Raw genomic sequence first — 14,647 nt, forward strand, 5'->3', positions numbered from 1 at the left:
AGTTCTCTTTTGGATGTAGAAGAATTAATGAATCCAAAAAGTAAAAATTATTTTGTCTTGAAGATCCATGACCTCATATGCTTCTCTCAGGGTCGAATAAAAGTAGTTTGGGTATGCGAAGAGACTCTTGGTATAAAGGAAGTTAAGGCAATCGTGAAGGAGGTTTCTGAAAGTTGCATTAGAAGAAGTAATTCATTAGTTTATGCAGACATGAAAACAACAATGAGAAGTATTTTAAAGCAAAATAGACGCAAGGACTGGAAGGACGTTGACATGACTAATAAACTGAGACGAATCTTTGAAGACCCAGACAAAATAATATTCCCTGACATGACTCGCAAAAATAGTTGCATTATAACGAGACTCCGAACTGGGCAGACGAACGCAACGCATTCCTACTTGATGGACAGAACTGACCCTCCCACTTGTTCCATTTGTAACGTTCCACTATCAGTAGAGCACATCCTAGTCAATTGTCCTGAATACTCCCATCTCCGAGACAGAATAGGCATCACCAATGTCGAACTGAAAAAGCTGCTTGGTAATAATTTGGATAACTTAGTTAAAGTAGCTCTTTTTATAAGAGCAACTAATTTAACAATTTAAGTTTCTGTTTTTTTCCTCTTCTCTTTTTCAAGGTAGCAAAGACACCAAAAGCAATTAAGATAGTTTAAAATTTATAAAGTATTTTTTTTTTTTGAATTTCTTTAATTTCTAAATAATGTATTCATTTTTTTTCTTCATTTTTGTAATCGATTCATTAGACAGGTATAGATAGAAAATTGTAAGAATTGTAGCCCTCTATATGTACCTGATTTTTTTTTACATGTATATGGCTTTTTGCCGATACATAATAAATAATAATAATAATAATAATTTAAAATTAAATAAAAATATTATTTGATTCTAAATTAAATTCACCCTAGCTAAAATATAAGTGATAATCTGAAATAAATTATTATTAATTTGTTCACTTCATTTACAAAAGTTTTTTTTTTCAATGTAAATATATCTACGCAATTATGCATACTAAAACCGAAAAATTGCATATATATTGCAAAGACAATTTAAAAAATTAATTTCAGGGATTGTCCATATCAGTTACTCTTTAGTTACTTTGTATAAATTTTTTGTTTAAACAATATTGCTATAATCCTATAAATTCACTGAATTCGGAATCAAAAACTAATTAAAATTTAAATCAATTAATTAATCAATATTTTCCGTATTTTGTTGCAAAATAATACGATAATAAAATTATGCAAAATTAATTTACTGTTCTCGCAATGGATCAGGTAACATAGTTTATTCATATACTTAATTTTTGGTGAAATATTCAATTAATTCTGTCGATTTTCAGAGGGAAGAATTAAAGTTCTGAAGGGTTATTTTTTTTTAATGAATTTATCTCTTTTTGGTGTCTTTTGTGATATATCTCGCGCGGAAAATCCTCTGATTGAATTCCTTAATCCCACTTTCTTCCAGGTGGTTGAAACAATTATACAAAACAGGAATGAAGAGACCAATTGAGGAGGAGGATGTCTATGAAACGCTGCCAGAACACAGATGTGAGAAGCTTTCGGAGAAATTTGCGCGACTGTGGGAGGAGGAATCCAAAGCAGAATCACCCTCACACCTGAAAATTCTGGCACGAGCTTATGGGAAGCAGGTCATGATCTTTGGCCTTTTGTGTTCCCTCACGGAATCGGGACTGAGGTGGGGTTGTCCGTGGGTATTCCTAATAAGGGAAGGGATTTGAATTTTGGGTGATTCTTCCAGGATTGTTCAGCCCCTCTGCATGGGTGGTTTGGTGACCTATTTCTCTCCTGAACAGGATGGTGTCACACGACAGGATGCCTATTTGTATGCTGCTGGCATTATTCTATCTAGTCTCATTCCTGTCCTGATGTTCCATCCCTATATTCTGTACCTGGATCAGGTGGGCATGAAGATGCGCCTGGGAAGTGTTGGGCTGATTTACAAGAAGATCCTTAGGATGTCCAAGTGTGCTGCCTTTAGTGGGCTCAATGGCCAAGTGATAAATCTCATGTCAAATGATGTTGGGGAATTCGACACTGCCCTCAGTTCTATTCATGATCTCTACAAGGGTCCCATTGAGGCTATGCTCATTGGGTACTTCCTGTACCGAGAGATTGGTATTGCTGGCTTGATCGGGATGGCCTTTCTCCTGGCCTTTATCCCCATGCAGATGTGGCTGGCGAAGTTGGCAGCAAAATTTAGATTTTTAACTGCCAAAAGAACGGATAAACGCGTGAGGTTTATGAATGAAATCATCCATGGGATCCAGGTGATAAAGATGTACACATGGGAGAAATCCTTCTCAGCCCTTGTGGACAAAGTCCGACGGAAAGAGATTGATGCTATCCGGGGAACATCGTACATTGATGCTGCCAATTATTCTTTCATTCTCATCTCGCAAATTTCTCGATTCATCGCCCTCATGACCTACATCTCTTTCGGGAATGTCTTCACTGCCAGGAAGGTCTTCATTGTCTACTCCTACTTTATGTACCTCAATGAATCAATGGTGCACTTCTGGCCACGTGCACTTACAGTTGTGGCTGAGATGTATGTATCCTCGAAGAGAATCACAGAGTTCCTGCTTCTAAGTGAGGAAAAGAAGCAACCACATCCGGAACGGAGCGCCAAGGAGGTTCCTCTCATGACGAACCTTCCAAACGGAAAGATTCCTTCGGATGAGAAGGCTTCAGAAGAGATCCAGCCAAGGAGAATAGTTTCCGAGACCGCCAGTGAGAAGAGTGTCCATTTGAAAAATGTAACAGCTCTCTGGGGAGGAGAGGATCCCAATTCCAGGCAAGGAATTAACTCTGTGGACCTCTCAATAGCCCAGAGAGAATTGTGCTGCATTGTCGGACCAGTTGGTGCTGGAAAGTCTACAATCCTTCATGCAATCATCGGAGAGTTGAGCCTGGATGAAGGATCAATTGAGATCAATGGCAGTTTGAGCTACGCAGCCCAGGAACCCTGGCTTTTCGAGAGTACCATCAAGCAGAATATAATTTTCGTGGAGGAATACGATGAGAAACGCTATCATGAAGTCCTCAAAGTCTGTGCCCTCGAAAGGGATCTTGAGCTCTGGCCATTTGGGGATGCAACCCTCGTAGGGGAGCGTGGAGTAAGTCTGAGTGGAGGGCAGAAGGCCAGGGTGAGCCTAGCAAGAGCTATTTACAGAAATGCAGACATTTACCTTCTGGATGATCCTCTGTCAGCTGTGGACACTCATGTGGGGAAGCACATCTTCGAGAGATGCATCAGGCGCTTCCTGGAAGATAAAATTGTCATCCTGGTAACGCATCAGCTGCAATATCTCAAAGATATCCGCCACATTGTCTTCCTAAACGCAGGCCGAGTAGAAATCCAAGGATCTTACGATGAGATCCGACAAAGCAATCTTGATAGCTTCCTGGCTCACACTCCTGACGAGGCTCAAGAGCCAAAATCTCCGACTACCGAGAGGAAGCTCAATACCTTCAACTCCCAAATTGACTATTACGAATCCAAAGACAACGAAGAATTGGAGGAAGAGAAGGAGGAACAGGCTGTTGGATCTGTAAAGTGGACAGTTTATTTGGCCTTCTTCAAGTTCGTAAGGAACAAATGCATGATCATCACCACCTTATCCCTCTTCGTCCTAGCCCAACTTGCAATGACGGGAACTGATTACTTCGTTGCTCAATGGGTCAATTGGGAGGAATCCCTGAACCTTCTCAATACAACTGGCTTCAATCTCACAGACACTCTATTCAGCTACCTCGAATCTCTAGGAAATGCCACAGATCTCCTTGCAATTATCTCTCCGGATCATGAATTCACCATCAGGAGGCAGTATCAAATCACCTACGGAGTCCTCATGGCCATTCTCACGTACCTGGTAATTCAGAGGAACTTCGTGTTCTTCCGAATGTGCCTCATGGCTTCCATCAGGCTACATGATCGCCTCTTCAGAGGGATCACGAGATCGAGAATGTCCTTTTATCATACAAATTCTTCCGGTAGGATTCTCAATAGGTTCTCCAAGGACATTGGGAATGTCGACAAGGATCTTCCGATAAGTCTTATCGATACTATCATTGTAAGACATTTTAGTAATTGTTATAAAAGTAGTATGAGAGTACTGTAAAATATTACTTTTTAGTGCTTCCTGGAGATTGCAGGAATTGTGGCAATTGTTGTTGTAGTTGATTATTGGTTGCTGATCCCGACGATTGCTGTTGGTCTACTTCTTTATTTAATCAGGGTGATTTACATAACTACCGGAAGGAGTGTTAAGAGACTGGAAGCTACTTGTAAGTTAATATTTGAATACAAAAATGAACTTAAGAATTTTAGAGGTCGAAAAGAATTTTTTAATTACTTAAATTGTTTGAAATTCTATTGAAAATAAGCACTAGCTCATGGATTAACTTTCCTAAATAACTTAACTTAATCCATTTAACGATTGATGCTAGTCATAAATCTTAAATCAGTGGAATAATATCGTCGAGCAGCAATATTTGTCGTCTCTTATTCAGTCTGTAAATCTTAATATTTAAAATAGTATTTTAATAACTTAATATTTAAATACAGTGATTAAACAATCCGTTGCTAATGGCTCCGGCACACCTTTTAGATCAGGCTAATTTCGTGAAGTCGAAATTCGCATCCCTTTCTTTTTCACTTCTTTTGCATATGTTTATCTCATTCCTTCGCACTCTTCTTCTTCTCTTAAACATCACTCCAAATTCAATCTAGCTCAATCGAATTTGGTATGCGAAAGAATGAAATAGTCATATGCAAAACTTGTGAGAAAGAAAGGGTTTCGAATTTCGACTTCATGAAATTTTCCTGATCTAAAAGGTGTGCCGGAGCCATAAAGATTAAATTAAAACAATTGTTTATCTAAGCGATGATATAAATATATCATACTGCTCATAACCCATGAAATTACTATTAATGCACCACTAACCGGAAATAGACCAAACGTAGTAACTTCAGAAAAGCTGTGGACACAAAAAAGTGATTTTGCGCAACCTAACGATAATTTCCTAATTGTTAACATTATTATTATTAGGATTATGTGCACGCAATTTGTAAGTTTGCCTACCACTCAGGAACGCTATAATCCCATAATATATGTCAGAAAGCATGGGAAAATCGAACTTTTTAGCAATTTTAATCAAAAATATCTTGAAGACTAGGACTGTCCCTAAAAATCTGTTTTATGAGTTTGATAGAGAATTTTATTAGCTACATTTTCATCCATGTGCAATTTTTCACTCAGATTGCTTTTTAACCTCGAAATTGAGGTTCAAACGAAAATTGAGCACTATCAAAATCAAGTATCAAGAAAAACGGCAGAAACGGTTTTGCCTATTCCAGGCGCAAAATCCAAATGAAATCAAAATGATAAGTATTTTCGTAAATCATTTGGCCCTAGCAATAGAAAAAATAGCATAAGAACCCAGGGACAAAAAAAAGTTTAAAATTGTTGCACAGTGATCAATTGCTTTATGAATATTAACCAACTTAAGACTTTTTAATACCATTGACATGTTTTAACATTACATGCTTCAAATACAAATGTCATTTTGAAAATATTTTGCCTCTATTAACTTCTAATATTGGGTGTTGACTGATTTCTTGAAGTAGAATATTATGGCAATGAAATTTATAAAAATATTATTGGATACTGTTTTAACGAATTTAAGAAAGATGTTGCGCTGTGAAAATATTATTATACATAGGTTCAAATCAAAGTACTTTGTGGAAAAAATTAAATAAAAAAATATAATAGAAGAAAATGTGACTATTGAGAAGTGACCTTATGGTTTTGATACACTGGAAAACCATAAAAATCAGCATTTCTTCAATGGAAATATGGGAGAGCCTTTGTAATGTCAAAAAATGTAATAAAGAGTTGTAAAATAATTCAATTCAAAGTATTTTGCAGAAAATAAGTGAAACAAAAACAGAAAAAAATTGAATTATACAAATTGACCTTATGGTAATGGTACGCACTGTATATTTCTTTTTAATTCACAGTAACGATTAACTTGTTTAAAGTAAATGAAACGGAACTTATTAAGAAAAAATCAACATTTATTACGACAATAATGCGAACGTACGAATTTCTTAATAATAAGAAATTCGTCCGAAGGTCCGAGACATTCCTGAAATTTTTTCCCGATCTGCTCTCAGCGTCTTAAATATAGGGGAGACTGGGGCAAAAATTGTCAAAACGAAAATTTCAATATTCACTATTTTCTAAAATAAAAGAGAGTGAGGCTTGAAATTTTTATTATAGCCTTCATGAACCTTCTTAAACTTGCAAAGTTTGAAGGGATTCGAGGAAGGATTATGTAAAATAAAAAATAATGAAATTTTAAGCCCTATTTTTGGATTATTTGGCTTACAGAAAATAATTAATATTGATTAGCTCAATTTAAGCACATTTCTCGTTAAGATAGAGAAAAATTATCTTCAACAAAGTTGTAGAGGAATAAATTTCCTATAAAAATATGTCTATTTGATATTTTTAACTTTTGCCGAGAGTAAAACGTCACAAATTATCCGAAGACTGACAAAATTTTCCCCAGCAATTTTGGGAATCTCCACAAAATCGACTTTTAGAAAATGATTCGAAAATGACATTTCTTTCAAGATAGAGGAAAATAATTTTCTGCAATGTTGTAGAGCAGTAAATTTCCCATAAGAATATGCTCATTATAAAACGTTTAAGTTTTCTCAGAGCTCGTGAAAGAATTAAATATGCGTTTTGACAAGTTTTACCCCAGTCTCCCCTATGTATTACAGCAAGCAAATATTGCCACATTTATGAAAAGTTACGATCACTGATAAAGGCGAGCTGAAAACTGTTATCAAAAACAAAACACATCATAAAAGAAGATAAACAATAAAGGGCCAAAGCAAGAATCGAACCCGAGATCTATGCATTATAATCACCGTCCGCTATGCCACAGTACCATCTATACTTTTGCTGGCTGCAGGATCTCCTTCATCATATACCGTTTATGAAATAATTAAAAATGCTTTATTTTAAACTTTAAAGGAAAATTTAATGTAGCACTTTTTGAGTATGACACGTTCCCTATTATGCCTATCCGAATCTATGTTGTTAATATAAAGCCAATCTGAATGTAATGAGTCGATGGATTCCTTTGTTATCTGATATTTGATAAAATGGATAAAATTGTTTATTTTTTAATGGCATCAACATTTGATCAACAGGTGATCAATTTTGTTACAGTTAACAGCAATAATTCAGGCGAGATAGAATTTGAATGCATAATTTATATACTGGCAGTGCGAATAAAACAAAAGAAGACTTATTATCATGAAATATAGTACAATTACAGACATCGCGATTGGTCAATTAAATCAGGAACATCACTTGGCGCCAAAGCTTGGTTCACCACTCGATTCATTGGACTGATTTAGCTGTAGAATTACAGTATTATTCAGATCAACAGTTGATCACTTTTGATCAACTTTTGATCAGCTGTTGGTCGACTAACAGATGATTAATTTTTGATCAACTTTTGATCAACTGTTGCTGGGGAAAGTAGATGGAATCATCTGACTAACTTGAGTGTCATGGTAACATGGTATCATAAATAAAATTGACAACAAAATTTCAGAAAATCTGTGATGTTTTGGAGAGAGCACGTGAAATCTTTTGACCAACTTGAATATCGTAGATATGTTCAATGCAATTGACGACAAAATAGAACAGATGACAAATAGAAACGGAGTTGTTAACTATAATCAATTGTTCAAAACATTCTTGGTTCTTAAGAATTTACTATTGATCAATTACTATCGACAGGTGATTATTTAGTTGGTTTTTATATTTTATAGTTGATAAATTTTATACACATTTTGATCATTAAGTTGATTTCGATATTTTATGATCAACAGTTGATAGAAATGTATTTAAATCTGATTAACTGTTAGTCGAAAAAATCGGAAAATCAACCTTTGTGTAGATAAAATCAAGTTTTTTACCAATTTGTTGATCAAACTATCAACTGTTGATAGAAATTACTAACATTTCTATCGACTTATTGATCAATTGTCAGATTAATCAACTATTTTGATCAACAGGGTCGATCTGATTATCAACTATTTTTCTCTGTATAAGAGTTAATTTGTCAAATCATTTTTGAAAAGCCCCTAAAGGGGTGTGTAGTAACCGTTTGAAGCCGAATAAACGTTAAAATAAGTTAGTTCAGGTAGCGTTTTGATTATTGACGTACAAGTTTCAAGTTTGTTCGATTTCAAAAGGTTCTTGCACACCTGTGCCATTCTATTTATTCAACTTTGGGTTATTTATTAACCAAATTAAAATCTATGTCAAATTGAAATTTAAAATTTACAACGCCGATCAAAATCCCGAAAAACCAAAATCCCGAAAAACCGAAATCCCGAAAAGGTAAAATCCCTAAAAGCCAAAATTCTGAGAATCCGAAATCCTGAAAATCGGGATTTTGACTTTCGGGACTTTTAGCCTTTCGGGATTTTTAGACATTCGAGATTTTGCTGATCAGGATAAAGTAGACAAGACACATTTAGAGTTTGATCCAAATAGAAATTTTTCACAATTCTATACGGAATAAAGAATCATTAAACACAATCTTATTTATATGATTCTTTTGATTCCTTGCGCTTCTGATAAATCGAAAATCCATTTATATTGATAGATTTTTAATTAAAAATGTTCCCACTTGGAGGGGGTTCTGAATTAAACTATTCTAGCCCATTTACCCGATTCTTGATTTAATTTAATTTGGTTAAAGTAGGATTTTTTGGGTTTGATTAAAGCTATTTGCCAGATTTCCAAGTGTCTTTGTTTTACTTTTAACAACTGTACAACTCTTTGAACTATCGTTTAATAAGAGATTTTGTAGAGCCATTGATCCACTTGCTCCACTTATGATTAAGTATTTCCACTTGAGCGCTTATTTATTTTTTTTACTAACGAGAGCTATTTAACAAATAACTAAGAGATGGAGATAAATGGAACAAGTGGTAAGGAGATATGTGGTTAATTTGAGGATTTACTTGATTTTCAGCACGAAGTCCCGTTTACGCTCACATGAACTTCACCATGCAAGGCTTATCAACAATCCGTGCTCTCAAAGCCGAAAATGTCCTGGAGGCAGAATTTAACTACCACAATGACTTCAACTCCTCAGCTTGGTATATGTTCCTGGCATGCTCCCAGTCCTTCTCAATGTGGCTGGATTTGGCATGTGTTCTCTACATTTCCATTGTTGTCCTCAGTTTTCTCGTCCTTGATAACAGTGAGTGATTCAATTTTCTTTTATTGGATTCCCTGCGATGACTTTTTCGCATCTTCTCTTTTTCTTTTTTTTTCACTTTCCCGCGAAGATGTTCTGGGAGGAAATGTTGGATTGGCCATTACACAAGTGGTGAATCTCGTTGGAACTTGCATGTGGGGCATGCAGCAAACGGCAGAGTTGGAGAATCAGATGATTTCCGTCGAGAGGATAATTCAGTATTCAAAGTTACCGTCTGAACCGCCACTTGAGACTGATGAAAAGAACAAACCGACGAAGGAATGGCCCAGTAAAGGAGCTATTGACTTCAAGGATTTATCACTGAGGTATTCTGATGAAGGGGAGGTTATTCTCAAGGATCTTACTTTTTCAATTCAATCTGGGGTGAGTGGAGAAAAAACCATAAGAAAAGATTGGAAATTTAAATAAATTTTCGTTGACAGGAGAAAATTGGAATTGTTGGCCGAACGGGAGCTGGGAAGTCTTCAATGATCCAGGCTCTGTTTAGGCTAGCTCCTATTGAGGGACGCATTGAAATCGATGGCATAGACACTCAGACACTCGGTCTGCATGATCTTCGGAGCAAAATCTCCATCATCCCTCAAGATCCGATCTTGTTCTCGGGCTCCCTGCGAGCCAATCTCGATCCCTTCGAGGAGCGCAAGGATGCCGAGATCTGGAGTGCTCTGGAGGGTGTGGAGTTGCGTGGAGCTGTGGGGCAGTTGGCTGGTGGGATTGACTGTCGCATGGCAGATGGAGGATCGAACTTTAGCATGGGCCAGAGGCAATTGGTGTGCCTGGCCAGGGCCATTCTCCGGGACAATCGCATCCTGGTGCTAGATGAGGCGACAGCCAATGTGGATCCGGAGACCGATCGCCTCATCCAGACCACAATTCGCACGAGATTCGCCCATTGCACAGTGCTCACGATCGCCCATCGGCTGCACACGGTCATGGACAGTGATCGCGTACTGGTGATTGATACTGGTCGCGTGGTGGAATTTGGGCAGCCCCATGAACTTCTCCAACGACCCGGGGGGCACCTAAGGTCACTCGTAGACCAAACAGGACCCGCCACGGCCTCCCTCTTAAGCCAGGTGGCTCAGGAAGCTTTCCTCAAAGCGAAATATGAGTCTGAATAAGATCTTTAATTAATCCATTATGACCCCACCGTATGATATTTAATGTATCTTACGCAAAGTTGTACCACTTTTTAATCCGAATTTTATAATTATTTTCCTAATACTACTTCAATTTAGTGTCCATGTGATATTATCACTTAAAAACTATTTTCTTTTTACTTAAGCTTTAGTTCAGCTGTGATGAATTTCCCAGTGATAATTTTAAATTTGGTACATTAGAAATTTTTCGTTATGAACTAAATAAAAACAGTATTAGAAATTCACTAAAATCCGTTTCAATAATCTTATTCATTTACTTCAAAGAAAAAAGATTTGTTTGTGAGACTTTTGGAAGATTTTCAGACAGTTCTGTAAATTTCTTTAGCACTATTTATTTTCAATTAGTACACCAGTAGGGGAATTCTGTACCAATATGACAATGTCATATGACAAACTTTCATGATAAATTCAGAAGCAGAATAACATTAAAGCCCAATGAGCTTCTAATAGCCGTTGAAAAGAGCTCTATGAATCTCTTAGTAACAGACATAAATCAGTTATTCGATTAGTTCTTCCGAATTAACCACTTAAAAAAAAATCACATTTTCTATATGACATTGTCATAATGTTACAGAATTCCCCTAGGAATCTTAACGTGAATTGTGCACTTAAAGTCTTGAAGAAAAATTTAAATGAAACTGTTATATGATCATTGTCCGAATTAATAAATGAAAATAAAATTATTTTTGACTTTACGAAGACGTTTTCTTTTTTTTTTTTTTGTTACTTTTCCCAAAGTTTACTTAAAATTCTCTTGGCAGGTGATCAGAAACATTTAGCTTTCTGTCTAGATAAGATTAAGATAAGATTTTGCCAGGGGTCAGTTCTCCATTTCGGATATTCCGATGCATCCAGGCCACCAATTGGGCCCCTTATGCTTCCCCACTCCTATTTTATCTTATCCCCCGATACGGGTAGCCACTCTATATCGCAGCTCTGTGTGGACAATCAGTGCCGTTACTATATCACAGCATCCCTTCTCGGTGTGTGTTTGGGATCAGTGACAGCGAATATTTGTATCGATTGAAGTACCACTTTCACATCGAAACTCGTTTTCGTACCAGCCTCTATTGTTTTTAGGCGGTTCACTTTTTTGCCAATATGCACCATTGACATTACTATTCATTCATTCACTGGACGAATTCGAAGCCGATATGGCATGATAAATCTTTTTTCTGCTGCCGCTCAGCTCCGAACCCACGACCTCGCAGTCACAGAGCCACTGCTCTATCCACTGACCCACTCGAGGCGCCAGCTTTCTGTCTAACTTGAGCATGAATTTAATATCCAAAAAATAATTTTAATAATTTTAATAATTTGCAACGATATTCTTGATTTTATTGAATTATTAAACTTATTTTCCAACTTAATAATTCTTATATACATTTTTAAGAGACTTAAAAATTATTTTGCATTTAATTTTTTTTTACTAAATTTGTTTTTTTATGCCTTATTATTTTGTTTGGATTTGGAAGATATTCAGCAATATACTTACTTAGGTGCACTTAGGTGGCACTACGTCCCTTTGAGGGACAAGGTTTCTTGCACCACCCCTCGCCATTCTCCGCGATTCAAAGCAATAACCCTCCAGCGCCTCAGCACACCCAGTCGTTTAAGGACCATTAGAATGAAAAATCCTTGAAAAATTTAATTTTTCCTTTTTATTGCTGAAACTCAAAGAGAGAGCAGTTATATAATAGACTTTTTTCAACTTCTCACTGTTCTGGAGCTTAAACGGTAAGAGATATCGACTTCCGGTTTTCGATGACCCCTCCTCAAATGACATTATCTCATACCCAATCTCTTTTTTTACCCCTCTCCCCTTTCGTACGTTCCCTATCTATCAAAAATAGGTCAAAAATTAGGTTTTTCCAATTTTGCGAAAAATTGTCCCAAGCTTTTTCAATGATTTTTGGATAGGTTTTAGAGCTGGTCCTGGCGAACATTTCGGCCAAACATACCTATGGCCGAAAAATTCACCATTTTGAACTATTGAAGATCAAAGTTCAACCACTTTGAAAGGCTAATTTTCCAACCGATTTGGTTAAATTTGAATTTTTTGGAAAGGTACCGCAATGTCGAACCCGGCTGCATCGGTCTTCATCGGTAATGAATCGGTTAAGTACCGATTTTTGAATAATTTTATATCCCTAATATTATTGATATTCCCTAAAAGTAAAGTTTTTCAATTTTTCTCAAAATTGGCCCAAGCTTTTTCAATGATTTTTGGATATGTTTTAGAGCTGGTCCAGGCGAATATTTCGCCCAAACATACCTATTACCGGAAAATTCACCATTTTGAATTATTGAAGGTCAAAGGTCAAATACTTTGGAAGGCTCATTTTTCTTTTTGGTTAAGTTTAGTTTTTTTTTAGAAAAGTATTGCAAATTAGAACACGGCTGCATCGGTCTTTATCGGTAATGAATCGGTTAAGTACCGATTTTTTGATTTTGAAATGTTTTTGTGATTTGTGAATCAATTTGATCTCTAGTAGATCAGTTATTTCAAAAGATTATGCAAAAAGCTAATTCACGGTGAGCTCTATCTCGTGAGTTCGAGCATTCCGCAAAGCTGGGACGCTTTGCCATTTCTTTTAATTAATTTTTGGCCATAGGGTTTGGTCGCCCTTTCTTCTTGATATTCTTTGTTTTCAAAGCAATTTTGGTGCATAAAAATCTTTTTCCAACATTGGCGATTGCGCCGAGATTTGAAGACGGAACCTTTGTGATGATGGACGAGTATCTTCCAGCTGCGCCACGAATTCCTATAATATATACAAAGCATATCGGGAACCGTTGCATCGTCACCTAAGATATTCCAAGACGACATTCTAACAGCAGGATGGTAAATTTTACTGCTTTGGATGGTAATTTTCATCCAAGTTACTATCCTCCCGTTTAATTTTACTGTCTTCCAGTTAAATTTTAACATCTAATATCCGGCTAGAAAAATTAAATTTACTGAATTTGCTGAATTTCAATGATTCAGTAAAGAAAAAAAATATAGATAGGCTGAAATATTTTGAAATTTTGATTTCGTCGGTTGCCTCAGCAACTGTGCTAACTGCATCTGCTTTGTGTCTGCATTCATTGCAAACGCCGCGCAGCGATGCGTTGCTTACAACGAATGCTGACACAAAATAAATGCAGTTAGCACAGTTGCTGAGGCAACCGACGATTTATTATTTCAGTAAATTTGATCTGCGAAAATAAAATTTTGCAAGTAGGGTAACGTGTGGTATTTCTGGACAAGGTGCTTTTTGAAAGATAATATGGGTATTTTGGGACACATCAAAAATCCTATAAATATTTGTTTTCCAATTATTTTTAATTTTTATATGAAATATTAAGCTCTTTAAGTATCAGATAAACATAAAACATCTGAAATTTTATTTTATTTAAATCGTGAAATACGCGTGAATTTTGAGTGTCACATTCCACTTTTCACAAAACCTTCAGTGTGGTCAATTTTGCAGACGTCAACACAAACAGTGCTTAGTTTTTTTCGATTTAAGTCATTTCAAAAGTAAAATTTAAATAAAATTTTTATGAAAGAATGAAGTTTAGAAATTCTACTTAGGGTAAGCGTGCCAAATATCGGCATAGTTGCATGCAAGCGTCAAAAGTCTCAAGTTTGAAATGTGATATTTTAAATACAAATTGATTTTTTTTTATTCTTTCTTTTGCAAGAGTGTTGCTTAGAACCTTATAAAGAGTTTACCGTCTTTATTTACTCTAAAAGCATTCTTAATACATTTTAAAATGAATAAAAATGTAGACATAGCTTTGGTGTCCTATTTCGATCACCTTCATTTTCATAGTTCCTTTCCTTCAGGAATTCTTCCAATATCTTTTTCACGTCATCTCGTTTGTCGAAGCTACATTTTTTGTTATTCTTTTGCATTGTATAATCTCTAGAGTACGTAAAATCTAAAAGTTCATGGAAATTCGAGGAAGAAAGAAGGTGGCCGAAATTGCAAGCTGGCCGGAATTTGGCACACTTAGCCTAAAGGTAAATAATCATGCTCGGTGAAATTTATTTGCATAATAGCAATTTTTGTCTGTCCCGAAATACCCAACTGTCCCGAAATATACCACTCTTTACTTCTTTAAATTTTTTGCTAT

The 14,647-nt window shown here is 36.0% G+C and overlaps 1 protein-coding gene across 1 annotated transcript; it reads left to right on the forward strand.

Moving 5' to 3' along the window:
• The first annotated feature begins 1,465 nt into the window (after positions 1–1,465).
• LOC129799801 (ATP-binding cassette sub-family C member 4-like) lies at positions 1,466–11,202 on the forward strand. The gene is made up of 7 exons (XM_055844021.1): positions 1,466–1,716; positions 1,780–4,114; positions 4,178–4,328; positions 9,114–9,344; positions 9,433–9,725; positions 9,785–10,874; positions 11,108–11,202. The coding sequence occupies exons 1-6, from the start codon at positions 1,514–1,516 to the stop codon at positions 10,481–10,483; spliced, it is 3,912 nt and encodes a 1,303-aa protein (XP_055699996.1). The 5' UTR covers positions 1,466–1,513; the 3' UTR covers positions 10,484–10,874; positions 11,108–11,202.
• Positions 11,203–14,647: the final 3,445 nt, after the last annotated feature.

Source organism: Phlebotomus papatasi, chromosome 1 (genome assembly GCF_024763615.1).
Source record: "Phlebotomus papatasi isolate M1 chromosome 1, Ppap_2.1, whole genome shotgun sequence".
NCBI lineage: Eukaryota > Metazoa > Arthropoda > Insecta > Diptera > Psychodidae > Phlebotomus > Phlebotomus papatasi.

Excerpts from the sequence above, each read along its gene's own strand:
- LOC129799801 (XM_055844021.1), top strand. The coding sequence starts at position 1,514 with ATGAAGAGACCAATTGAGGAGGAGGATGTCTATGAAACGCTGCCAGAA. Across the intron at positions 1,717-1,779 it reads CTCACGGAATCGGGACTGAG|GATTGTTCAGCCCCTCTGCA; the intron begins GTGGGGTTGTCC and ends TGATTCTTCCAG. Across the intron at positions 9,726-9,784 it reads CTTTTTCAATTCAATCTGGG|GAGAAAATTGGAATTGTTGG; the intron begins GTGAGTGGAGAA and ends TTTCGTTGACAG.